Below are 26,909 nucleotides of genomic sequence, written 5' to 3'. Positions count from 1 at the left end.
CGCACATTGTCGTTATTATTTACGAGCTTGAATAATAGTTTGCGAACCTCACTCAGTATAGAAATTATTAATATTATTTAAAATAAACTCCTTATAAACCGCAAACAATTTGAATGAATGACATAAATTGACAACTGACTTTTGGCTTTTTTTAAAATCATAGACAATTGGTGATACAACAACGAAATATCTGTCAACAAATTTTGGCTAGCCAGACTCTAGCATCTCAAACTTTTATGAGAGTTCTAGTAGCATCCCTAATAGTTCTACAGTTCTAGATGGTTTTTTTAAATAGTTCTGCTCATTTTCGCGAAAAAAATGAAATTTTAAAATGAGATGCTAACTTCACATTTTGACACTCCAGCATCCCAGCCATTACCCACTCCACAGCCTCGAAATAGCATTAAAATGAAAGAAACTAACATTTCTAGACGATATATAATGAGTACTAGTCAAAACTGAAAAAAAATTTTTTTCATATATGTATGGGACACGAACATGAAAAATAATTCTAGGTAGGTAAATTTTGATTAAGGCTAAGTTTGAGCAAAAATCCCAGTTTTTGCAACCAGCATCTCAGCAGTTCTGGATAGCGAGCTCCCACGTGCACAAGAATAACCACAGTTCTATCTTCTAGAAGGAAATTTGACAGAGTTTTGATAGAATATCTCCGAAAATAGTCTCGAAATCGAGTAAATGCTAAGTTCGGAGCTGGCATCCCAGCCAATGCGGGCTAGATACCTAGCATCTCAGCAGTTCTGGATAGTCAGCTCCCTAGAGCACTAGAATAACCACAGTAAAGTTCTATCTTCTAGAAGGAAATATAACAGAGTTTTGATAGACTATGTCCGAAAATAGTATCGATATCGAGTAAATGTTAAGTTCTGAGCATAGCATCCCAGCCAATGCAGGTCTGGTACCCAGCATCTCAGCAGTTCTGTATAGTCAGGTCCCCAGTGCACTAGAATAATGACAGTTCTATCTTCTAGGACGAAATTTGGCAGAGTTTTGGAGAATTATGTTTGAAATAGTATACTATGTCCGAAAATAGTATCGAAATCGAGTAAATGTTAAGTACGGACCTTAGCATCCCAGAAAATGCAGGCTAGATACCTAGCATCTCAGCAGTTCTGGATAGCAAGCACCCTAGCGGATTAGAATACATGCAGTTCTGTCTTCTAGAACGAAATTTGGCAAAGTTTTGAAAGATAGTCTTTCAAAACTCCAAAAAAGTATCAAAATCGAGGAATTGCTAAGTTCGGAGCTTAGCATTCCCAGTCAATACGGGCTAGATACCTAGCATCTCAGCAGTTCTGGATAGCTAAAACCCTAGTGCTCTAGAATAATTACAGTTCCATCTTCTAGAAGGAAATTTGACAGAGTTTTGATAGACTATCTCCGAAAATAGTCTCGAAATCGAGTAAATTCTAAGTTCTGAGCGTAGCATCCCAGCCAATGCAGGTCTGATACCCAGCATCTCAGAAGTTCTGGATAAACAGCTCCCTAGTGTACTAGAATAACCACAGTTCTATCTTCTAGAACGAAGTTTGGCAGAGTTTTGGAGGATTATGTTGGAAATAGTCTCGAAATCGAGAAATAGCTACGTTCGGAGCTTAGCATCCCAGCCAATGCGGGCTAGATACCTAGCATCTCAGCAGTTCTGGATAGCAAGCACCCTAGCGGATTAGAATACATGCATTTCTGTCTTCTAGAACGAAATTTGGCAAAGTTTTGAAAGATAGTCTTTCAAAACTCCAAAAAAGTATCAAAATCGAGGAATTGCTAAGTTCGGAGCTTAGCATTCCCAGTCAATACGGGCTAGATACCTAGCATCTCAGCAGTTCTGGATAGCTAAAACCCTAGTGCTCTAGAATAATTACAGTTCCATCTTCTAGAAGGAAATTTGACAGAGTTTTGATAGACTATCACCGAAAATAGTCTCGAAATCGAGTAAATGCTAAGTTCTGAGCGTAGAATCCCAGCTAATGCAGGTCTGATACCCAGCATCTCAGAAGTTTGGCAGAGTTTTGGTGGATTATGTTTGAAATAGTCTCGAAATCAAGAAATACCTATGTTCGGAGCTTAGCATCCCAGCCAATGCGGGCTAGATACCTAGCATCTCAGCAGTTCTGGATAGCAAGCACCCTAGAGCACTAGAATAACCACAGTTCTATCTTCTAGAAGGAAATTTGACAGAGTTTCGATAGACTATGTCCGGGAATAGTATCGAAGTCTCGAAATCGACTAAATGCTAAGTTGTAAGCTTAGCATCCCAGCTAATGCAGGTCTTATACCCAGCATCTCAGCAGTTCTGGATAGCTAGCTCCCTAGTGCTCTAGAAAAATTACAGTTCTATCTTCTAGAAGGAAATTTGACAGAGTTGATAGACTATCTCCGAAAATAGTCTCGAAATCGAGTAAATGCTAAGTTCTGAGCGTAGCATCCCAGCCAATGCAGGTCTGATACCCAGCATCTCAGCAGTTCTGGATAGGCAGCTTCCTAGTGCACTAGAATAACCACGTTTCTATCTTCTAGAAGGAAATTTGGCAGAGTTTTTGGATTATGTTTGAAACAGTCTCGAAATCGAGAAATAGCTAAGTTCGGAGCTTAGCATCCCAGCCAATGCGGGCTAGATACCTAGCATCTCAGCAGTTCTGGATAGCAAGCACCCTAGTGAATTAGAATACATGCATTTCTATCTTCTAGAACGAAATTTAGCAAAGTTTTGAAAGATAGTCTTTCAAAACTCCGAAAAAAGTATCGAAATCGAGGAATTGCTAAGTTCTGAGCTTGGCATCCCAGCCAATGCAGGGCTGACACCCAGCATCTCAGCAGATCTGGATAGCCAGCTCCCTAGAGCACTAGAATAACCACAGTTCTATCTTCTAGAAGGAAATTTGACAGAGTTTTGATAGACTATGTCCGAAAATAGTATCGAAATCGAGTAAATGTTAAGTTCGGACCTTAGCGTCCCAGCAAATGCAAGCTAGATACCTAGCATCTCAGCAGTTCTGGATAGGCAGCTTCCTAGTGCACTAGAATAACCACAGTTCTATCTTCTAGAACGAAATTTGGCAGAGTTTTGGAGGATTATCTTTGAAATTGTCTCGAAATCGAAAAATAGCTAAGTTCGGAGCTTAGCATCCCAGCCAATGCGGGCTAGATACCTAGCATCTCAGCAGTTCTGGATAGCAAGCACCCTAGTGAATTAGAATACATGTAGTTCTATCTTCTAGAAAGAAATTTGGCAAAGTTTTGAAAGATAGTCTTTCAAAACTCCGAAAAATTTATCGAAATCGAGGAATTGCTAAGTTCTGAGCTTGGCATCCCAGCCAATGTAGGGCAGACACCCAGCATCTCAGCAGTTCTGGATAGCCAGCTCCCTAGAGCACTAGAATAACCACAGTTCTATCTTCTAGAAGGAAATTTGACAGAGTTTTGATAGACTATGTCCGAAAATTGTATCGAAATCGAGTAAATGTTAAGTTCGGACCTTAGCATCCCAGCAAATGCAGGCTAGATACCTAGCATCTCAGCAGTTCTGGATAGGCAGCTTCCTAGTGCACTAGAATAACCACAGTTCTATCTTCTAGAACGAAATTTGGCAGAGTTTTGGAGGATTATCTTTGAAATTGTCTCGAAATCGAAAAATAGCTAAGTTCGGAGCTTAGCATCCCAGCCAATGCGGGCTAGATACCTAGCATCTCAGCAGTTCTGGATAGCAAGCACCCTAGTGAATTAGAATACATGCATTTCTATCTTCTAGAAAGAAATTTGGCAAAGTTTTGAAAGATAGTCTTTCAAAACTCCGAAAAATGTATCGAAATCGAGGAATTGCTAAGTTCTGAGCTTGGCATCCCAGCCAATGTAGGGCAGACACCTAGCATCTCAGCAGTTCTGGATAGCCAGCTCCCTAGAGCACTAGAATAACCACAGTTCTATCTTCTAGAAGGAAATTTGACAGAGTTTTGATAGACTATATCCGGAAATAGTACCTATCGAAATCGAGAAATAGCTAAGTTGTGAGCTTAGCATCCCAGCTAATGCAGGTCTGATACCCAGCATCTCAGCAGTTCTGGATAGCTAGCTCCCTAGTGCTCTAGAAAAATTACAGTTCTATCTTCTAGAAGGAAATTTGACAGAGTTTTGATAGACTATCTCCGAAAATAGTCTCGAAATCGAGTAAATGCTAATTTCTGAGCGTAGCATCCCAGCCAATGCAGGTCTGATACCCAGCATCTCAGCAGTTCTGGATAGGCAGCTCCCTAGTGCACTAGAATAACCACAGTTCTATCTTCTAGAACGAAATTTGGCAGAGTTTTGGAGGATTATGTTTGAAATTGTCTCGAAATTGAGAAATAGCTAAGTTCGGAGCTTAGCATCCCGGTATCGAGAATCTCGATACTATTTCCGGACATAGTCTATCGAAACTCTGTCAAATTTCCTTCTAGAAGATAGAACTGTGGTTATTCTAGTGCTCCAGGGAGTTGGCTATCCAGAACTGCTGAGATGCTGGGTGTCTGACTTGCATTGGCTGGGATGCCAAGCTCCGAACTTAGCAATTCATCGATTTCGATACTTTTTTCGGAGTTTTGAAAGACTATCTTTCAAAACTTTGCCAAATTTCGTTCTAGAAGATAGAACTGCATGTATTCTAATTCACTAGGGTGCTTGCTATCCAGAACTGCTGAGATGCTAGGTATCTAGCCCGCATTCGCTGGGATGCTAAGCTCCGAACTTAGCTATTTCTCAATTTCGAGACTATTTCAAACATAATCCTCCAAAACTCTGCCAAATTTCGTTCTAAAAGATAGAACTGTAGTTATTCTAGTGCACTAGGGAGCTGCCTATCCAGAACTGCTGAGATGCTGGGTATCAGACCTGCATTTGCTGGGATGCTACGCTCAGAACTTAGCATTTACTCGATTTCGAGACTATTTTCGGAGATAGTCTATCAAAACTCTGTCAAATTTCCTTCTATAAGATAGAACTGTAGTTTTTCTAGAGCACTAGGGAGCTAGCTATCCAGAACTGCTGAGATGCTGGGTATCAGACCTGCATTGGCTGGGATGCTACGCTCAGAACTTAGCATTTACTCGAATTCGAGACTATTTTCGGAGATAGTCTATCAAAACTCTGTCAAATTTCCTTCTAGAAGATGAAACTGTAATTATTCTAGAGCACTAGGGTTTTAGCTATCCAGAACTGCTGAGATGCTAGGTATCTAGCCCGCATTGGCTGGGATGCTAAGCTTCGAACTTAGCAATTCCTCGATTTTGATACTTTTTTAGAGTTTTGAAAGACTATCTTTCAAAACTTTGCCAAATTTCGTTCTAGAAGATAGAACTGCATGTATTCTAATCTGCTAGGGTGCTTGCTATCCAGAACTGCTGAGATGCTAGGTATCTAGCCCGCATTGGCTGGGATGCTAAGCTCCGAATTTAGCAATTCCTCGATTTAAATACTAATTCAAACATAATTCTCCAAAACTCTGCCAAATTTCGTCCTAGAAGATAGAACTGTCATTATTCTAGTGCACTGGGGACCTGACTATACAGAAGTGCTGAGATGCTGGGTACCAGACCTGCATTGGCTGGGATGCTAAGCTCAGAACTTAACATTTACTCAATTTCGATACTATTTTCGGACATAGTCTATCAAAACTCTGTCAAATTTCCTTCTAGAAGATAAAACTGTGGTTATTCTAGTGCTCTAGGGAGCTGACTATCCAGAACTGCTGAGATGCTAGGTATCTAGCCCGCATTGGCTGGGATGCCAGCTCCGAACTTAGCATTTACTCTATTTCGAGACTATTTTCGGACATAGTCTATCAAAACTCTGTCAAATTATCTTCTAGAAGATAGAACTGTGGTTATTCTAGTGCTCAAGGGAGCTGCCTATCCAGAACTGCTGAGATGCTGGGTATCAGACCTGCAATGGCTGGGCTGCTACGCTCAGAACTTAGCATTTACTCGATTTTGAGAATATTTTCGGAGATATTCTATCAAAACTCTGTCAAATTTCCTTCTAGAAGATAGAACTGTGGTTATTCTTGTGCACGTGGGAGCTCGCTATCCAGAACTGCTGAGATGCTGGTTGTCAAAACTGGGATTTTTGCTCAAACTTAGCGTTAATCAAAATTTACCTACCTAGAATTATTTTTCATTTTCGTGTCCCATACATATATGAAAAAAAAAAATTACAGTTTTGACTAGTACTCATTATATATCGTCTAGAAATGTTAGTATCTTTCATTTAAATGCTATTTCGAGGCTATGGAGTGGGTAATGGCTGGGATGCTGGAGTGTCAAGATGTGAAGTTAGCATCTCATTTTAAAAATTCATTTTTTTCGCGAAAATGAGCAGAACTATTTAAAAAAACCATCTAGAACTGTAGAACTATTAGGGATGCTACTAGAACTCTCATAAAAGTTTGAGATGCTAGCACTTGATATGCTAGGTTCACACACACGTTTTAAATGTCAAGATAATTATTTAGTTTTTATACCGAGTTGGTTTAAAGTTTTGGTTAAAATTTTAAATAAAGATTACCGTTGTTCGTATAAATATTGCACTATATTTACACTAGAAGAACTACAGACAGACCCATCACGCTTCTGAGCCATGTCTATAAGCTGTTTTCAAGGGTCATCACGAACCGTCTCGAACACAGACTTGATGACTTCCAGCCTCCCGAACAAGCCGGTTTCCGAAAAGGCTATAGTACCATAGACCACATCCATACGCTGCGGCAAGTTATACAGAATACCGAAGAGTATAACTTGCTATTATGCTTAGCGTTTGTGGACTATGAGAAAGCCTTCGATTCGGTGGAAACATGGGCGGTGCTTGAGTCTCTTCAGCGAAAACACACTTAGAATTACAAAAATAAACTTAATCCGGGGACAAGGAGAGTTAACTAATAGGATCAAATTGACTTTTGCAATTTCTATTAGTTCTTGCAATTTCTATTATCTGTTTGTTGAAATTATATTTGGGATTACTGAACTGTTTGTAGAAATAAATAAACTTTACAGAAATAGTGAAACGTCCATAATTATTACTAAAACTTCTTTTTTTCCCCCAGTACAGAACTCTTTTTTAATTCCTGGTGATGATTTTTCTCTCAGTGTACATCGAAGTGTTGAAGTGTTTGTATTGTAACGCCACCATGTCGGTCTGAGTACAGGAGCAGAGCACGAAGGCGATTCCATTGCAAAGAGGCGTAAGGCAGGGAGACGTTATCTCTCCGAAACTGTTTACTGCCGTAATGGAAGACGCCTTCAAGCTCCTGGAATGGCAAGGACTTGGCATCAACATCAACGGCGAATACATCACTCACCTATATATTCTTGCTCAAACACTAAACGTTTCGTTTTTTTAAATAAAAAATGATAAAAATGTAATATTTGACGTTTTTTAAGTACCAAATCTTGACATCCGCATCCGCGGATGTGAGGCTTTAAATATCCGCATCCGCGGATGTCAAAAAATCTGCATCCGCAACATCCCTGCTCTACATGCTCACCTCAGAGGTTTGGTTTTTGTTTACAGATTGCACCTGCTGCAAAAAAGCTATGGGACAAGGGGCCGGGTGCTGGTGGAGACAGCAAGGGTCCACCACATCTTCCTCCATTGCAACTAAATCCTGAGCAAATGTGGCGCGATCCAACGTGGTCAGCTCAAGGTCTGTAATATTTGTACACGTGATTATTGGTATTATGTTCACAAATTTTTGTTCAGTTTTAATCTTAAATCTTAATGCCGGCTGTACACTCTCGTCTAGACACGCCGAGACAGGCCGAGAGCGAGTGTGTACAGACTGCTCTCGTCTTCTTTGTCTCGTCTCGCCGTTCCCCGAATGCGGTCGGTTAATTGCGACCGAGTGGGTCTCGCTGCTCTCACGAGGGCAGCGAGGCAGAGCATGTACACACTCATTGTTAAAAGAGAGATTTGTGTAACTACCCGACAAAAATCTATGAACAAATAGGGGGTAGACATCACAAATGCAAATTACTCCCACACGTATGTTAAATATCATTATCAATAATTACTCGGTGTGCTTCTGTAAAGACGCGTTTTGGTGATCAGCCGTTAAAATGTTGTCCAACGAGACTGAATTGCAGTTTTTATAATTTTAACAAATGAAACCAGTCCTGTGGAACCCAAAAGATGTGAAACAAAGATTTTTTTATGATATATATAGTAATTAAAATTATAGTAGCTAGCAGCACAGAGGCAAATCGCAGCAACAGTTTCTATGTCCATCGTGGCGGACACCCGCGGTTTAAATGATTCAATTCAATGAGTGTGTACTAGTGTCCGACCGAAACATGTTTTTTTGCCGAAACCGAAACCGAAACCGAATGTTCGGCTTTGGCTCTAGTTTCGGCCGAAACCGAAACCGAAACCGAAACTTTTGTAGACTTGATAAAATCGTTGAAAAATGTCATAAAACCGCTTTTATACACATATTATGGGGCTGTCAACACCGAATGCCCTTGAAATTGATGTTACTTAAGCAGTTTTTTTAAGAAAATTACTAAGACCAAGATAATTCTGCAACGATTTTGATAACACACGCAGTGCAAGTGTTATTTTAACCGTCAAAACTTCTATGAAATTATGACGTATCAATAACATTTGCACTAGTTGCACTGCGTATCAAAATCATTGCAGAATTTTCTTGGACTAACTCTATTCAGTCACCAGTCAAGCTAACATGTAGATACAGGGTCAACCAAAACACCAACCAAAAACGCGAGCGCAGCGAGCGCGAAATATTTTGTTAACAATATCGCAAGGCCAGGTACCGATCTTCACCTGGGCCTAAAAGTCCGAAGTGCCCCAGTGAGGCGAACTTTCATGCGAAGTCAAAGCCGTGCTTCAGGCTTCAGGATAAGTAGTTGAGCACAGACTCCAACCAATGTCCATTGTATTAAAAAGCGAGACCGCAGTTTCGTCGACATTCGACGTTCGACGAAGCAAAAGTTTTTCGGAACTTATTTACCTACGAAATATCATTTGATATTTACTATTTGCTTTTTGGTGAAGGAAAAACATCGTGAGGAAGCCGGACTAGTCCCGATAAGGCCTAGTTAACACTCTGGGTTTGAAGGTCAGTCTGATGGCAGTCGCTTTCGCCTACACCAATTTTTGGGATTAGTTGTCTATTGGACCCCAGGCTCCCATTCCCATTGCCAGGGCACGGCAAAAATTCCGGGATTACGCGAGGAAGATGATGAGTTTTCTTATTATTCTCTTGCCCAGGGCCCAGTAACATGCGACAGTGCTATCTCATTCACTCTGATACAATTAGACAGTGTGCGCGTTATAAGTATTGACAGCCTCTTAAGACTGCGTCGGCCGTCCAGTGGCGCCCTCATTAGTGGAATTGTGTTTTATAATAAACCAATTAATTTCTGTACCTATACATGAATCACTATATGTAGATATTAATATTGTTGTCCTACTTATTCCCCAACTTTTGGTCTTTGTTCGAAGTACCATTTCGTAAGTTTCGGCCCGGCCGAAAGGTTCGGCCGTTTTTTGGCCGAAACCGAAACTACAGCCGAAACATAATTTTTTGGCCGAAACTGGCCGAAACCGAAACCGAAACCGAACCTTCGGTCGGACACTAGTGTGTACATGATGTGCTCTCGTCGACAGCTTCTCGCCCGAGACTCCCGGCAAGAGGCTCTCGCCGGGCGTGTACAGCCGGCATGAGACACACATGGCGCGACGCGAGCGGGCGTGAGCGTGACCATGCCGGCCGCAGTGTGAATTGATTGGCTCGACGAGCTTTGGCCGAGACACGAGACGAGCCGCGAGGCGAGAGTGTAAACATTATAGGCGGTTTTCATTCCGGGCGAACCACAAGCTGAGCCACGAGACGTGAGTATAAGAGGGGGGCTCGTGGCTCGTCTCGCGGCTCGCGGAGCGGTTTTTGGGCAGGGACCGGCCCGCTATCCTTTACAGAGGGTTTTGCATAAGACTTATTTCACCATACCCTTTGCCAGACGAAACCTTTTCAATTTGCTTTTAAAGCCCTTGCCTATATAAAGCTAACCCATTCAAAACCCTTATCATCCGCTTATCAACACCTTGCATATCGCTTATAAGGGCTACCCTAGGAGTCACAAAACCGTGCGTATTTTATAAAACCGGTTTTTCGTTTTTTGCGAAATTACAAAACCGGGTTTCCGGTTTTTTCGGTGATTTCGATTTTACGTATAATTTGTAAAATAAGCAATTATTTTTACGATCAATGTTTTGATATTTACGTCTTCCACGACATTTTTATTTACTTTACCAAGACCATATCAATTAATCAATCCAAATCCATTAATAAAGTTTTAACTAAGCAGCGATTCTAAACCGGAATGCCTAAGCAACCTATTATATGACAACGGTGTTCGGTGTATTTCCAGAGTCCTTCTGAAAACCCGGTTTTGGCAATTGGCTGTAAACCCGTTTTTTTCGATTTCGGTGAAACCGGGTTTGTGACGCCTAGGCTAGCCTTATAAAGGGCTACCCTTTCAACATATAAGCGTGCTAATTTAAATCGTCTACCTTGTTCATGAAGCACACATTACTTCGAATCCGAGCGATCGCCGGCGGCGTGACTAGCGTACTAATCCTGTCTCTTTCACGTAAGGCTGAACTACGACTTTACTAAAGGGAAAGCTTTATAATAAGCACTTAATGATAAGATTGATAAGGGTAACCCTTATGAAGGGATTGCAAGGCATATAGGTAAGCTTTTCGGTAAGGAGTAGGTAAATGAATGGGCATATTTTTTGTCAAAAAATCAAATTAACCAAAGTTAAAAACACCTCAGTACGGATATGATGGTCGTATTTGTCTACGTGAAGGCGTGATAAAACGGGGTTCGTCTCTTTCTATCCCGCAGAGTTAAAAAGTGACAGTTGTTTTATCACGTGGATAAATGCGGATAAAGCGATCCATAATAGGCTTGCAGAACTACATATCTCAATCTGAACCAAATCAGCAAAATGTTAGGTATTGTGAAAAGAAAATTTAATAAGGTAGAATTTGCTTTAATAAAATATTTTTAACTGAATGGTAAAGACTGTCAGAAGACCGTGGACAAAAAAAATATAGGTAGGTACGAGGTGCGGTCCAAATATTTCTGGTTACCTTGCTAGTTTGGCCGTTTAAAAAAAAATCTAAAAATACATAATTTTTATTATCATTTATCTTGTACTTTTGGATATAGTTTTTGGGTTTCTATTGTTTGCGGTTTTTATTTCACGGCGATTAGAACAACAGGAAGTGTAAACCACAGACTTAAATATACCCTAGACGACGCAAATGCATCTACTTCGCGTGTCCGAACCTAGACCAAGCGTCGAGGTTAGCCGTCGCTATTGACATTCCACGCGCGCCAGTTGTTGCAGCCGGTAGTCCGTAAAAAATTAAAAAATTCCTCGTTGCGTGATAATTAACTGCAACAGCCCAAAAATTGCTAGCACCCAAGGGCAAGGACATATTTCCTATCACATGTAAGTAATTTTAAAATGATATTATGCGTAAATTAATTTTATAACAATTTTTTAAGTATTCCAAATTATGATTCCAATAATATACCTAAGTAGCTATAGATTAACGTTACAAAACTATATTTACATTACATTGCGCGTTTGCTTTGAGCGTTTTTGATTGTAAATATGAAAGATTTTGAAAATACCAGTTTCATTGAAGGGAAAAGTTGGGAAGAAGGGGTCATTCGTCTGTTTTTATCTTCCGTCTGTCTTTATCTTTCGTCTGTCAGAAAATCGATGTCATTCATGACAATCGATTTGTGATTTTTGACGTGGTTTGTGGGGGAGCGGGGAGTGAGCGAGGGAGACCGCAGATATAAAATCTATGAGTATGAGCAAGACAGTTGAATCGTAGCGGGGCAGAGGGGCATTGGTGTCTTTGAATCGGTTAGGATTTCCCATCACTAAATTGCGGCTGTGACGTCACAGTAGGTGGTAAAAAGTCGGCACGCTTGGTTTCAATACAAATCGTGACATTTGCTTCATCTAGGGTATATTTAAGTCTGTGGTGTAAACTTTTTTTCAAGCTTACAGCGAAGTGAACGAAAAGCGTGCTCTCAGGAAGTTTTGGATGCCAATAGTTAGTTGTTACTGGGGTCGAAACAATGGTTTTGTGCTATGATTCCCTCTATAAATAAAAGAGAATCGAAGGAGTGGCGTCGTCTTAGTGAACAGCGGCCTCGAAAGGCGAAGGTAACGCAGTCCAGTAAAAAAGACCATGGCTACCATAAGGAATACTGTTGATGGACATAAAAGAAAGTAATACCACGGTGACTGGCAACTCCTACTCTACCCTTAAACAACAATTACGAGAGGTGATCAAGCACACACTTCGGGCAAAACTTACCAGAGGTGTGCGCCTTCTCTACTACGATGCGCCCATTCACACTGCTTTAATTACCAAGGCTGCTGTTGCAAAGTGTGGCATTGAGGAAATTCGCCACCCGCCGTATAGTCACGACCCGGCTCCTAGTGACTTCTAAAGGGTGTTTTTTTGAAATACCAATTCTAAATGAAATAAAACACGTCAAAATGAATTTTACTATCATGGTATTGGTTTTATTTAAAAGATATTCTTATGGCATTAGTTCTTAAAATTTATTTCGGGCATATAGGCGCCACGGCTGGCTCGAATGAAGCGTAATCGGGAAGTCCAATTTTCGACTAGTTTTTCGAGCAACTGGGCCGTATATTGGCAATAACGCGGCGAATGTTGGCTTTTAAATGATCCAACGTCAATGGTTTATCTGCGTAGACCTATGATTTCACGGATCTATATACAGATATAGATCCGTGATATCATAGGTCTACGGATTCAGATCCCTAAAGCTTTTTCTCCTATCTTTGCATTCCCTAATATTGTTTGTCATAATGATCAATTGTCCTAACACTTGTATACCCTAATTTTGGTTTCCCTATTATCGACTGGCCGATTTTTTTTGTCCTAATATGTTTTTCCCTAATGGCACTTTCCATATTGAGTATTTATCCTAATGTTATGTAGCATAATTATTTTTTTTCCTAATTATTGTTAGGCCTAAAATTTTTATATCCTAACCATCATGTTACCTAATTTTACTTAGCCTATCGTTTCTTGACCATTACTCGTATGTCCTAATTTAAATTTCCCTCCTAACCTAACCAATGTCAGCACTTTTTGCGAGGATCGCAGTTCTAACCTAACCTAACCCACTTTTGTGACAGCAGTTCGTTTTTTCGAGGGTCACAGTTCTAACCTAGCCTAACCCACTTTTGTAGCAGCAGTTCGTTTTTTTGAGGGTCACAGTTCTAACCTAACCCACTTTTGTGGCAGCAGTTAGTTTTTTCGAGGGTCACAGTTCCTAACCTAACCCACTTTTGTGGCAGCAGTTCGTTTTTGCGAGGGTCGCGGTTCTAACCTAACCTAACCCACTTTTGTGGCAGCAGTTCGGTTTTTGAGGGTCACAGTTCTAACCTAACCCACTTTTGTGACAGCAGTTCGTTTTTTCGAGGGTCACAGTTCTAACCTAACCTAACCCACTTTTGTGGCAGAAGTTCGTTTTTTTGAGGGTCACAGTTCTAACCTAACCTAACCCACTTTTGTGGCAGCAGTTCGTTTTTTCGAGGGTCACAGTTCTAACCTAACCTAACCCACTTTTGTGGCAGCAGTTCGTTTTTGCGAGAGTCGCGGTTCTAACCTAACCTAACCCACTTTTGTGGCAACAGTTCGTTACCATTCATTATGGAAAATAATTGTTATGATAATTGATCAATAGGAAAAGTAACTGTTATGATACTTATGATAATAGATCATTAGGGCAATAGCCATTAGGTCAAAACAGTTAGAGCATGTTACTTTATGCCAAACATTGTTAGGGATTTCGAAAATATGGTAAAAAACTTTAGGGATCTTGATAGTTATGGTATAAATGCTTAGGATAAATGATTCTTCGGCTAACCATTACATTATGGAAAATAATCGTTATGACAATTGATTGTTAGGGCATGTGCCCATTAGGACGAACCAGTTAGAGCAAGTGACTTTAGGACAAACGTTAGGGATTCAGAATGACACCCGATTTCACATATCCCAAAAGAAAGTAATCCATAGGTGTGAGATCGAGATCACACGATCGTGGAGGCCAGTTCACAGGACCATTACGGGAAAAGTTCCAATTGCTGTGCACGATGGCAAATCGTCATTCGGATCCTCTTCAACACTACGCTCCACAGCAGCAATAACTTCTTCTGTGCGCACTGTATGGCGTCTTTGTGGATGCGTATTATCAACTAGAGTGTGCGAGGTACGAAAACGATTAAGGCCTACTGTCCACTTGCAAGCAAATCGGGCTTAATCTGACCTTAGGTTCACCTTTTTTAACCATCACAGCGATTTTTGCAGTACCACTGTCACATTTTGATGTACTTGTAGAGAGTACAATTTGAGTACATTTGTTTTGTATTCATTTGATCATTAAATTAACCATAATATAGTGTGGTCGTGCCAGGCAGTATCTACACAGCACGACCACGACCTGTATGTCGCTATGCCAAAACCGTGCGAGTACATTTTTAAAAAACATAAGTAAAAAAAGTACATTTCTTTTCATGAATATGTACCGCAAAAGAAATAATAAAATCATCCGTGGACGTTAGGGTGGAGCGTCGTTGTATGGAAAAAAATAAAAATTTGATTATCAATGTGGAACCGGTACCAAAAGTTGCAGTTTGTCATGTAGATTATAGTGATTATATCAAGTTTCAAAATCAACACTACTTTTAGCCCTCTACTCAGCCGCTAAAGAAATTAATAAAGCTAAATTTTCATCGTTTATTAAAATATACTATTTCACTAATATGTGTACATTTTATTGAAATTATATAATATTTAGCGTATAATATGTTTTTACCAAAATGTTAGTGCATTTTTCAATATTTATGCAATAATATAATTTCAACATTTCATATTAAACAGCAATTTCATGCAAAACAAGGAAAATACTACAGTGTAATAAAATTATATGAGTTATTTTTTTTTCGACATCCTTGTGTCAAAGTAACGATGTTATTGATTGCGAAAAGTATCATTTTACTGCAAAAAAAGGGTTACTTATATGTTTAAATAAGCGTCAAATTTCGCCCTTCGGCGTCGCTTACGCACTTTTTGGGTCATGTTCACACGTATGTTAGGCATATATATATACTTATATAAGTATTATTTTGAATATCTTATCTTGTTCAAAATAGTTTTCACGATTCTGTTATGGGTTGTAAACTCCAATTTGTGCACAATATCCGGGTTAAAGGCCATTTTCCAATAAACCCGTATTTTCGTGGTTTTACCGTGTCCGTGTCATAAAAATATACGTTATAAACAAAAATAAGTATAGGAATTGAGTATGTCTGTAAGAAAAAGATGTTGTTTAATTAATAAAACTTGTTTTAAATAAAATAAGCCTAAATTAAATTTATTAAAAATATACATATATTGTGCGATATATAATCGAATAGTAAAGGGCTAAAAGTATATACCAATATTTTTTAAATTATTTTTCCCTTAAATAATAAAAAAATAGACATCCTTTTAGAGGGGTTCCATTGCTATATTCCAGAATTTTGGATTTCGCTCCACCCTAGTGGACGTGCTGTATAGTACCACACCGCTTAGTCACAGACAACCTGTCTTTATATTATGTTTCTTATTCTATTGTGTAGTTTGATAACCTCAAATGATTAAGGGAAAAGTCGTGCTTGAAAATGTACATTCATTTAAAAGATTTACCACATGATGCGTGGCCGGGTTTCATCTAGGGCTCCCGATATCCGTGCTACACGCCAACCCGTGCATCCGTGTTATTAGCCCCGGCGGTGCTAAGCCTCCAAATTACACGAACCCGTCAAGATCTGTGCTCGTGTAGTGCGTTCGGCTCCGTATCTTCACTCGGCTCCGGATCCGCGGACTTCGACTCCGTTCGGGTATTGAATACACGGCGCCGGCGGACCGATTGCCCCGGCCGGTTCGAGTTTAAACAAATATTTAAGAGGTGGTATTCTACTTGTTTAAGATCTTTGTCCAATATGCATTGCGTCTCACTCTCTCATTAAGCAAAATGTGAGACGCAAATATACATTGGACCGAGATTGGACAGATGGAATACCCCCCTTCACAATATGCATGCCCGGCTGGGTCGGAATATATTTGCCAAAATAAGAAGGTTGCAAAACGTCATAAATAAAGGCCATGGCAGGATAAGCTAAGTGAATTTGCCCCAGCGAGTTTCGGCTTGTTTTTTTCGATGATGTGGCTTTGTTATGGGTACAAGTATGAAAAATTTGAGCCCCCAAAAGTTTAGTTTTAAAATAAAACATATAAAACGAAATATTATGATCTTTTTTTCAATATATTTCTTCTAGCCATCCGATTTTGACGTGCGTCACGTATAATGTGCATATAGTAAAGACAGTTATATGACATTAATTATAGGATATATTGCCATACAAAAAAGACAAAAAAATAAATATTTTTTTTTCAATAAATATCTTTTATTACTTTCACGTCAGCGACACCTACAAATTTTTCACCAAAGCTTGCCTCTTTAGTAAGTTACATAATGAATGTATTTACATAATTTTATCTGTGGTAGAACAAGGTGTTTTTCTTAATTAAATACATCACTCTACAATCTACATTTTCTAGTGTACAATTTCATAACTTTCGGCCCGGCCGCTTTTTGGCCGAAACCGAAACTACGACCGAAACATGATTTTTGACCGAAAATGGCCGAAACCGAAACCAAAATTCGGTTTCGGTTATTGAAAGAAATGAAAAATAAGGAGGCCGTTTATTGAAAGCTGGCAAGTTATTGAAACCTTATACTAAAATGAATTCTGTTTATAAGTGAATAGAATTCTTTTTTATTTTAGTTTAGGACGGCCAGTTACTGGCGAATTACCCTATAAGCGCCGATTATGAGATGCATGAGTGTTTGCCAACAAAGCTGAACAGATGAATGTAGTTGGAGTCGATCAAATCACCCATGATACAAATATAGTACATTGTAGGAGAGGACGGAAAACCGCTAAAAGATGGACGAGTGCGTTTGAGGGCCGACAAGTTAGTGGAGCCCCTCAAATAATACGAGTCCATCTTTAGCGTTTCCGGCCGAGGCATTACATAGTGCTTATCACGACTACTGCGAGGAAATAAGAAAATATTTGCATAACTATAAGTACTAGCCCGCGATTTCCCTGGTAGCCCATTACCAGCCACTGCCTGTTCTGTCTCTCGAATTTCGGTAGGCGTCAGCGTATGAATATCATTTTCTTCACTAGAAGAACTCATTTTTATAGCGAGCGTAGATACGCGTTTCTTATATTTTTTAGTCAAACACAATTTACACTATCCAATTCAGTACCTAAGTATTTTCAGGTCCCGCCTTTTTTACTTTTTTTATTACTTTTAAGAGGCGTTTTTCTGTTATTTGCTTCAAACAGAGATGGGCATTAATCGATTAACTTTTTAGTTAACTAATCAATCGATTAAAAATATCAATCGTCATTTTTTAATCGCGATTAATTTAGTTGCGATTAAATTAGTTGTGAGAATGTACAACTAACAACTAAATTAGTTTTAGTTTCAATCGACTAAATTTCACGGTTAAATCTATATTAAAACTATGTCACTACCCTTGCCATCTTCAGCATCTGTCGAGAGAGTTTTTTCATATGCCACAATGATGAATCTCCCTAAATAAAATAGGCTCTCAGATCATCTATTTGAAGAAAGAGTAGTATTGAAAACGAACTTAAAAAAGTAAACATATTCTATAGATTATTTTACTCGTGTTGTATTTGTTGTGAGTACTCTAATTTTTAAGTACATTTATATGATTATATTTATGAGCAAATTTTGATTATGTAGTTTATTATATGCAGAGCTTGATATATTGTATTGAATGTTATACTTTATATATAATGGGTAAAGAAAGTACATAGTAAAAAAATATTTACCAATGATTATATCCTTTATTTTTAAACCTATCACAATATTGGAAATGTGTCTGTTTTATTAATTATAAACATTTTTTTTATATTACTCACTGATTAAATTTATATTACTTATATTACTCACTGATTAAATAATAAGTAAATGTCACAAATGCAAAACATACTTCGCAAATTTTAATTGAGCATGCATAATGTTATGATGTATGTACAAACATGTTGATTATTTATAAGCTTTTTTGATTTTTTGATACTTTTTGCTTTGAATGTTTCATATACAAAGTTTGATTTATTATAACTGTGTTTTTTAATGTTTTATATCATAACATATGATATGAACATTTTATCGTATATAGAACGTTGATTTGATATTTTTTTTATTTTAATTATTATTTTTACGATTGACATTGATTAACAACAAAATACAAAGTTTTATTTATAAAATTGTGTTTTAAGTGTCAATGCACAAAGTACCCAATCTTTATTTACCCTTAGATAAGAGAAATTTTACACTCCATAAAAATGGTCAAAATATCGCAAGTAACACATGTGCTATTTCATTTTTATACATGCGTTAATAAGTCCTAATCTGCTGGCTGTCAACATAGCCATACCGAGGTTTTCCATTTAATTTGCTTCTAACATTAGTCGCGGAAAAAATAGTCTAACTAATTAGTCGATTACAAAAATTAGTTGTCCGTAATCAATCGGCAACTAATTTAGTTGCAACTAAATTAGTTGCACTCTATACAACTACGATTGATCAGTCGTCGTTTTCAATCGTCAGTCGCAATTAATTCTTTTAGTCTTAATCGTTAATCGTTAGTCGATTACATTTTGCCCATCTCTGGCTTCAAACAGACTCCAAACTTAGAAGCGTTTTTGCTTAAAAAAACCACAAACAGCTACAAAAGTAAAAAACGCCTTAAGCGTGAACTGAATGGATAATTGTTAAAAAAAATGAAGTGAATGGTTTTGACATTTCTTTTTTTTTAAACAAGAAATTGGTTCTATGAATAACCTAATTTTATTTATGAAGGAAGATGTTGCGCAATAAAAGACCTTTTATTGATTTTTATGTTTTAAATGATACTCATTGCTGTAGCGAACTGTCACCAATGACAGATGATGATAACAATGAAACATTGTAGTAGTGGTGGTTCAGGTGCTACAGCTATTGCCTACTTTCCAGCTTGGTTTTAGACCATCTATTGCCACATTTCCGAACAGTGGCGTGAAAAAATATTTTATTATCAACAAATGCTCAAAAATGGGTCTTAGTATTTTAGTATTTAATTTAACAACTTTCTAAGAATACAATGTATTATTGGATTATCTGTTTTTTGTTTTGGTTATTTTTAATGTGTTATTTTTCTCTTTAGGTAGATGCAACAGAATGTTAACTACCATTCGACCGAATGCCGAATATTCTGCAAAATTGTCGAACAGGCCGAATACCGAATAGTTGATGAATATTCGTGGCATCTCTAGTTATAATCGCCCAAATCTAAAAAAAGTTGGATAGTTTAGCGGTTTTATCGAGTCCTCACAAAGTGCGCCCGAGGTCACAAACTTGGATTATTCTTTGAGCTAACATCATAAACAAGTCTGCAAAATCAGAACTACCGGATTTGACGCAAACGAACCTAATGTTACAAAAGTCTACAAAGTTACTGGATTAATGACTATATTTTATTATTAAAAGCTTTGTTACATTTTATCAGTCAAAACCTTTGTGACAGAACACACAGAACAGAAGTGACAGAGTTTGTAAAGTTATGACCACACTAAGTATTTATAAGTCAGGGATAAAACGTAAATTATTAACTTAAGCATCCGACCCTAAGGGGGTCAAATTTGCGTTGAAAGTTTTTTTCTTACGGCTAGTTTTGAAAAAAATAATTTCTATTGATAGAAACAATTTATTTTTATATTTCTAGCCATAGAACATAATGTTGGCGTTCCGATGATTGGCACTCGTAGGGGTGTCGCATTTCCAGGCGGTGATGCTGGAAGTATCTTATCGCCACGTGATACAGCTGGCCTTGGCGTAAAGATGGTGGAATACGTCTTGGGAGGATCTCCTACAGGTATGTGAAGGAAGTTATTAATGTAGTCATTCTCCCGGGAATGTGTTGCTGCAATTGTTGTAGGGCCTGACATTACAGTTACATAGTCAAATTATTATAGTTTTCTTTGTTTGGTTTATACACCGTAAGTTTTTAAATCAGGTGTATTCTCGAGCTTCAATGAAGTTATTTTCTCAAAGAATATGCCACTCTAATACATTTTTGAAGATAACCAAAACTATTTAAACCTGATAAGGTGGTGTTAATAATAATGTTAATAATGGCGTACACTACTAGTTCGACGCTGCCGCGCTTCACTTGGAGCAACATTTCTCTAAAACTATACCTATTAGGGCTTAGAGAATATAACCAAACGGAGTGGTCATTAATAGGCGTTCCCCTCTGTCGAAAATAGGCGGCCAATGGTCAACGACTTGTCAACCATATGTATTGAATGACGTTTATCTGACTTGGCTAAGTTTACGTTACGTATACATTTGCCCCTCCCCCGCAAAAAACGGCAGAGTATTTTGTACCGAAAAGTATAGACATGGCGTCTCCGTTGGTTATATCCTCTGAGGATTAGGGCATGTGATATATCATTTTCGGATAAATGAAATATGAGGAATCTATTTATAAACCAAAAACAATGCACTTTCCGACAAAAAAAGGACAAAGTAAAAAAAACTGAAAAACGTATTATTTTTTTATTAATTACTAGTTTTTTAAAAAGTGTAGTAGAAATCTGAAACACTTATTACGTTTAAAAAATAGTTTATTATACAAATCGATTGATAAATAGCAGGCGTGGCTCACTCCGCGATTTCGCCGCTTTGCTACAGGTAGCTAAAAGTACATCCGTTCCACACCAATTTTGGCGGCTAGCCATAAGCCACGCGTGGCGCTGTCGCCACCTAGCGGCCATATCTTGTGATCCTAGCGAAAAAAAATAGTACTTTAAAAGACTGTATACGATAAAATCTGGCCACATACAAATGTTTATAGAGGTATGAAAAAATAATACAAATGCCTATATTATATATTAACTTTACACTATATACTTTAGGACGCTAACGGCTTTCTGGAGAATTTCCTCACTTTTCTCTTTACACCCATCATCAGTCTTTGCACAGTAGTCTGGGACACAGAATTTGCTGCCAAACGCCACTGTTATTTGAATTAATTAACATCCTTTGATTCCTTGTGCGTATTTTTAAGCTTTCGCTTTACGAGAGCCCAATATGTCTCGATCGGCCGAAGTTCGGGACAGTTTGGTGGGTTCATCGATTTTGGTACTACTACCACGCCATTGCTCTCGTACCATGCCATTGGTGTTTTAGCACAGTGACAAGAGGCAAGGTTTGGCCAAAATGCTACAGGCTCGGTATGACTCTGAATAAAACGCAAAAGTCGCTTTTGAAGGCACTCTTTGATGTAAATATTTTGTTTTACTATGCCGGTTGTAACGAAACTTTGACTAGCAACCGCATGTGCACAATGCTTGCCAAACTAAACATTTTTTAGGGAACTTAGGGTTCCCCCACACTGGCGTCTTTCGAGCGTCGGCGTCTACAATTCTATGGCCGCTGCTCGACGCAACGTCGACGCAGCGTCGACGCAACTGCGCAGCGACGTCATTTTCCATAGCGCTGACCAGACGCCGACAGACGCCGACGCTCGAAAGACGCTAGATGTGGGGGGGCCCTTACACTTTTTTTCTCTTAAATTTGTCGGAAAGACCGCCTTTATCCGATGTTGTATAGAATTCCTGGCCAGGTAACTGTTTATAATCAGCCACGACATGGGTTTCGTCGTCCATGATAACCCAACTGTGTTTCGTCAAAATTTCTTCATACAGCTTACGAGTTCTAGTTTTTGCAGACTGGTTTTGTTTATCTCGACGATTTGGTGCAGTTTGCACCTTGAAAGTCTTCAAGCCAGCCCTGGTTTTATTATAAACCAGGTTGTTTAACCAACCAATAAACGAGAAACGATTGAGATGAGATTTATTTCGAGCAATAGACCTTATTTCATGCAGTACTGAAGGACAAAGGCCTATAATATAGCCCTATATTGTTCCCGCGGGAGTTAAGGCTTCGTCGCACAGGCGCGTTTTCCGGGCGGCGCGTGAGCGGGGCGCGCCGGTTTTAAATATAAAACTCACGCCCCGCCCAGAAAACGCGCCTGTGTGACGGAACTTTAATATATTGTGAAAAAAAAAACTAGGGATTCATAGCTTTTTTTTTAAATTATGTCACTAATTTATAGTTTTAAAATACCGAAAAAGGGACCAGGTTTTTAATACTTATAATTCTAGCTTATTGTAGTTCTTATTAAGAAACTATTGATTATTGAAATAACTTTTTTATTTAATTTAAAGTATATATTTACTAAAAATATGTGCTATATTTAATTTACTGGCTTTCTTATGCACACATTAAATTTGCACAGAAGCTGGTGGAGTTTCAACCGTTGGAGGAGGTGAAAAAGTGGCTGGCGTAGTTGCGGGACTGCGGGGTATGGTTTTAGAAGAAAGACCCGAGGACAAATCTGCGTCACCATTTGAAAAAGATCTCCACGAATTGCATGAGCATGCTCCATTACCTAATGGTCTTCATAATGGACAAGAAGATGATAAGGCTTTCAAGTGAGTAAACGTAACTTAATATCATAGATAGAGTAATTAATATAAGTAAATAAAGAGTGGTAACTCAGTTTTCTCACCAAAACGCGCGTTATTTCGTAGTCTACACTACATCTAACGTCAAGTAGTGGAACTATCAGTACCGCTACTTGACACCAGATGTCACAAGTGTCGCTACTGACGAAAAATGTACTGCTCAAACAATTAACAACTAATATTAGGAGTTGAAAATAGAGTTTCGAGTAATCCGGTTATAATATTAGCTGAAAATTGTTAAGCATTAAGAGTTTGTTTTCGCCGCGACATCTATTGTCCACTAGTAATACTGATATATTCCGCTAGTTTACGCTAGATGTCGAATACGAGATAATGCGCGTATTGGTTAGAAAACTGATTTATGGAGTTACCACTCTTTATTTACTTATTACTGTTAATAGGGAATATTACATAAAACTTTGCGTACGTGCGCGTGCGCGTGCATGTAAGCACATTCAATTGGTCTACTGCGTAATATGAAAATCGAAATTTCGTTATCTGCTTCTCTATCACTCTTGCATATTCGAACGATAGAGAAGTAGATAATGAAATTTATTTTTTTGCGTTTCGCGGTAGGTCTTAGTAAACAAATGCCTTGATGCATCTATGTCATATTTATTCGCATCAATTATCTGTGAAAACTTGTCAAAAAACTGTTTAAGGCGTAGTATGTACAAGTTACCCTATGGTTTAGTTTAGGATGTGCGCTAGAGTCACAGACCAGCTCAACTACTAGGCGCAGCACATAAATCAATTGTGGTCACCACACATATGCTCTCCCGTACAAATTTAGTATAGCAACCGCAACCGCTTAGTTGCCCTCACAATTAGGACCACTAATAGAGTATTTATATAATATTTATAATTATTAAGCTTTAGGAGTGCTCTTGGATTATTATAGTATAAAATAGCGTAGAATCACAGTATAATAAAGAGTACTAACGTACAGTATGGACACTCCCTGCCTCCCGTTGAAAGTGCCGCCCACTCGCTCTCGGTTACCTCACAGCTTCGAGCAACACGGAAGGGAGGCGGCATTCGCACTATTTCCCCTCTGCCGAGGTACAAGATTAGCGCGTCAATTTAATCTAGCGCGGGTAATAAAACTAGTTGCACTTGGATTTTTCACTAGACCAAGTCCAGACGCGCGCGTGAGCACTGCTGCACAAAAATGCCTGTTTGCTCGGTTTTTTGTTATAAAAAGAGGTCGGGGACATCAAATTTACAAAAAGAAAGTGTTACATTTCACATGTAATATTTTTTTTTACATATCATACGTTAAATTACATTTAAATACAATTATTATATTTTAGTCTCAAGTAATTGTTGGATTTATCGATTTTGCTCGCTCAGTACAAATTGCGGATCGGTCGAGCGACAAATCCGACTTCTCATCTCTCGTGTGTGTGTTGTGAGTTGTGACACTAGTCACTCGTCCGTACACAAAAAGAGATCGAGGTTTGCAAGATTTGTCTTTGACGTGTGTCATTTTCTATGTATTTGTGTCGCCATTACAGATTGGATTTTGTATGTAAGTGTGTGAGAAATGCGACGTGCACCTTTCCCCCCGCGAAAAATGGCAGAAAGATTTGTACGGCGAGATATCGCTTGGGCCCCTCCCTTCCGACATGTCGGAAGCCGGTGTTGCTCGAAGCCTCACAGTTACCGGCTGGCAAGGACGCGACGACGCGGTGCGCAGAGCGGAGGCCATGTAAAATATTCTGATATTAAACAAATATTTACAAAACCTATCAGATCATACTGAAAACAACACAATATCTATATGAACAAAAAATCATGTTTTCAAATTACGTAATATTTTGGTGACCTGAATTTCCTTACAAAAAGTTTTTTACTTTGTTTATATAATAACTTATAACTTTGTTTGTATAATATTTATATTTATTTATATTTATACTGATTCAAAATAGGAAACTATTGTATAAATCGAGCTTAGATACCCACCTTAAAGCATAATACGATTCTTATTTCTTCCTAATTCGCGCAATGAGTTTAGAGTCATTGAGGTCATCGAACTTGACAACTAAGTTTTTGGCAAAAATTTCATTTTTGGTACAAGCTTTTATACTGTACTTTTCTTTCGACAGACAACTAATACTCATCGAGACATTTCTAAAAACCCCTAACACAATTAGGTTACGTTGTTTCATCACAGAGTTCCTATGGCTACCTCCTGTCTCCATCATCAGATCAGCTCGATGGTACCATAATATTGCATTGTCATCCGATGTATACATGCATGCAAAATTTCAGCTCAATCGGAAACCGGGAAGTGGATCAAATTTAACTTGCAAGATTTGATTACACACAGACAGACAACGGTCAGGTGAAACTAAATAAAAGCTTGTAAAATGGCGGGAACCCTAGCACGTCTTATCTCACTCACACAAGCATGGTACGCGTTCACCTACACGAGCTTATACTGTGTGCGTAGGAACGCGTTTGTTTCATACATTTGATCGCCAGTGTCCGAGGTGTGGTAGAATACAACTTTATTGTGCTGCTAGATTCGTAGCATTTTACAAGTAAAACTATACATATGTGTGGTGAACCCGTGCTCTTTTTAAACGCTTCATATTGCGGTGCGGTGTCTGTGTAGTCTGTGGCTAGAGTGCACTCTGGTGGCAGAACATTGCAGTAATACTATTGTCAGTGACTCAGTGTTTTGATTAGTGCAAGGGAGAAATAGTTATTTGTTTTACAAGGGGGCAAAGTTGGTGTTTAATCCGAACAAGCGAAATATTCCAAAAATGAACTACGAGCGTAGCGAGTGGTTCTAAAAACGGAACCTTGAGCGTTGCGAGGGTTTCAAAGCACGAGGGTTAAACAAAAATTTCCCCCGGGCGAAACACAAAAAAATTTCACAACACCAACCCGAACCAAATATAAAATGTAAAATATCAAACAAAATCAAGCCAAATCAAATCCAAATAAATGTTATTAAATATTATTAAAAGGCATTTATACCAGCAAACATAAGAAAACAAGTCAAAATTTGCATTTGATTATGATTACTTTGCCTCACACGTGAATAAAATGCAACTTTGCTATCAGTTTTTGAAGTGTAAAGTAAGCCTTTCCGAGCTGGTGTGGTAAAAATATATTTACAGTACATATGGTCCTACTTTTCCGCAGTAGTGCGAGAAACACAGCACTTTTCGTGTATATGTCAAAAGGTTAAAGTAAAGGGCCGTATCATATGTACTGTAAAACGTTGTACGATACACGTGCGAATAGTTCCTCTTTTCCGCACTTGTATCGTAAATAACTATATTGACCACTTCAATGATGTTTTCGCCTCAGCAACTCGAACAATATGGTCGGAACTGCTCGCCTTATTGATTATTATATCTCAAACAGAAAAAAAAACAATTTCATAAAACAGTTCGAAGAGGTGAAAAAAAAGTATGTACCCAACCACAACCATCAAAGTTGATTTTATAATTTATATAGTAGGACGGTATATGAAATATACAGTGTGGAAAGATAAGTCGGGCCCTGGAAGGAAACTACCTTAAATCCTTAAGCTGGCTCATTTTACTTAAAGGTGGTTACATTTTACAGTGCATTCCTTTATTTTTAAAAAGAAACAAAACTGCATTCAAAGATTTTCTAAAACTCGCTTGCCTCGCCCGGGACTCGAACCGACTAAAAATTCCAAAAAATAAAAACTCGCAATTTTATTCTACTAGTCGATACAGTTAATGTTAATGATAACATTTCTCCAAGAAACATTAGGTCTTACACTCGTCTGTCGTACAAAATATCCATATAATCTAATATTCAGTACTCAAAAAATTTTTGACAAGCAAAATTGAAGAAAAAAAGGAAAAATCTTTGAATGCAGTTTTGTTTCTTTTTAAAAATAAAGGAATGTCTCCTTTAAGTAAAATAAGCCAGCTTAAGGATTTAAGGTAGTTTCCCTCCAGGGCCCGACTTATCTTTCCACACTGCCGGCCTAGCCAAGGTTACAATCGCTATCGCTTCGACATCGAAAAGCATTAAGGCTTGGCCACATACAGAGCGCGACGCAGCGCCGCGTGATGCCGACGCGAAGCCTGGTCAAACAGGGCGCGCGCCGATCGCGCCGGC

The 26,909-nt window shown here is 38.5% G+C and overlaps 1 protein-coding gene across 4 annotated transcripts in view; it reads left to right on the top strand.

Annotated features, from left to right (window-relative positions):
• The window catches only part of LOC134678794 (maternal protein pumilio), a 354,476-nt gene that overhangs the window by 52,098 nt on the left and 275,469 nt on the right, over window positions 1-26,909 (top strand). For 3 of the 4 annotated variants that reach the window (XM_063537487.1, XM_063537488.1, XM_063537490.1), the window contains 3 exons: window positions 7,555-7,687; window positions 19,988-20,137; window positions 22,568-22,763. In XM_063537487.1, the coding sequence (XP_063393557.1) occupies window positions 7,555-7,687; window positions 19,988-20,137; window positions 22,568-22,763 (479 nt within the window). The remainder of the gene's footprint in view (window positions 1-7,554; window positions 7,688-19,987; window positions 20,138-22,567; window positions 22,764-26,909) is intronic. The other variant, XM_063537489.1, reaches the window with a different exon arrangement.

This window comes from Cydia fagiglandana, chromosome Z (assembly GCF_963556715.1).
Source record: "Cydia fagiglandana chromosome Z, ilCydFagi1.1, whole genome shotgun sequence".
In the NCBI taxonomy this organism is placed as follows: Eukaryota; Metazoa; Arthropoda; class Insecta; order Lepidoptera; family Tortricidae; genus Cydia; species Cydia fagiglandana.
The sequence above is the reverse complement of the archived record's forward strand: the minus strand, read 5'-3'. Positions and strand labels throughout refer to the sequence as shown.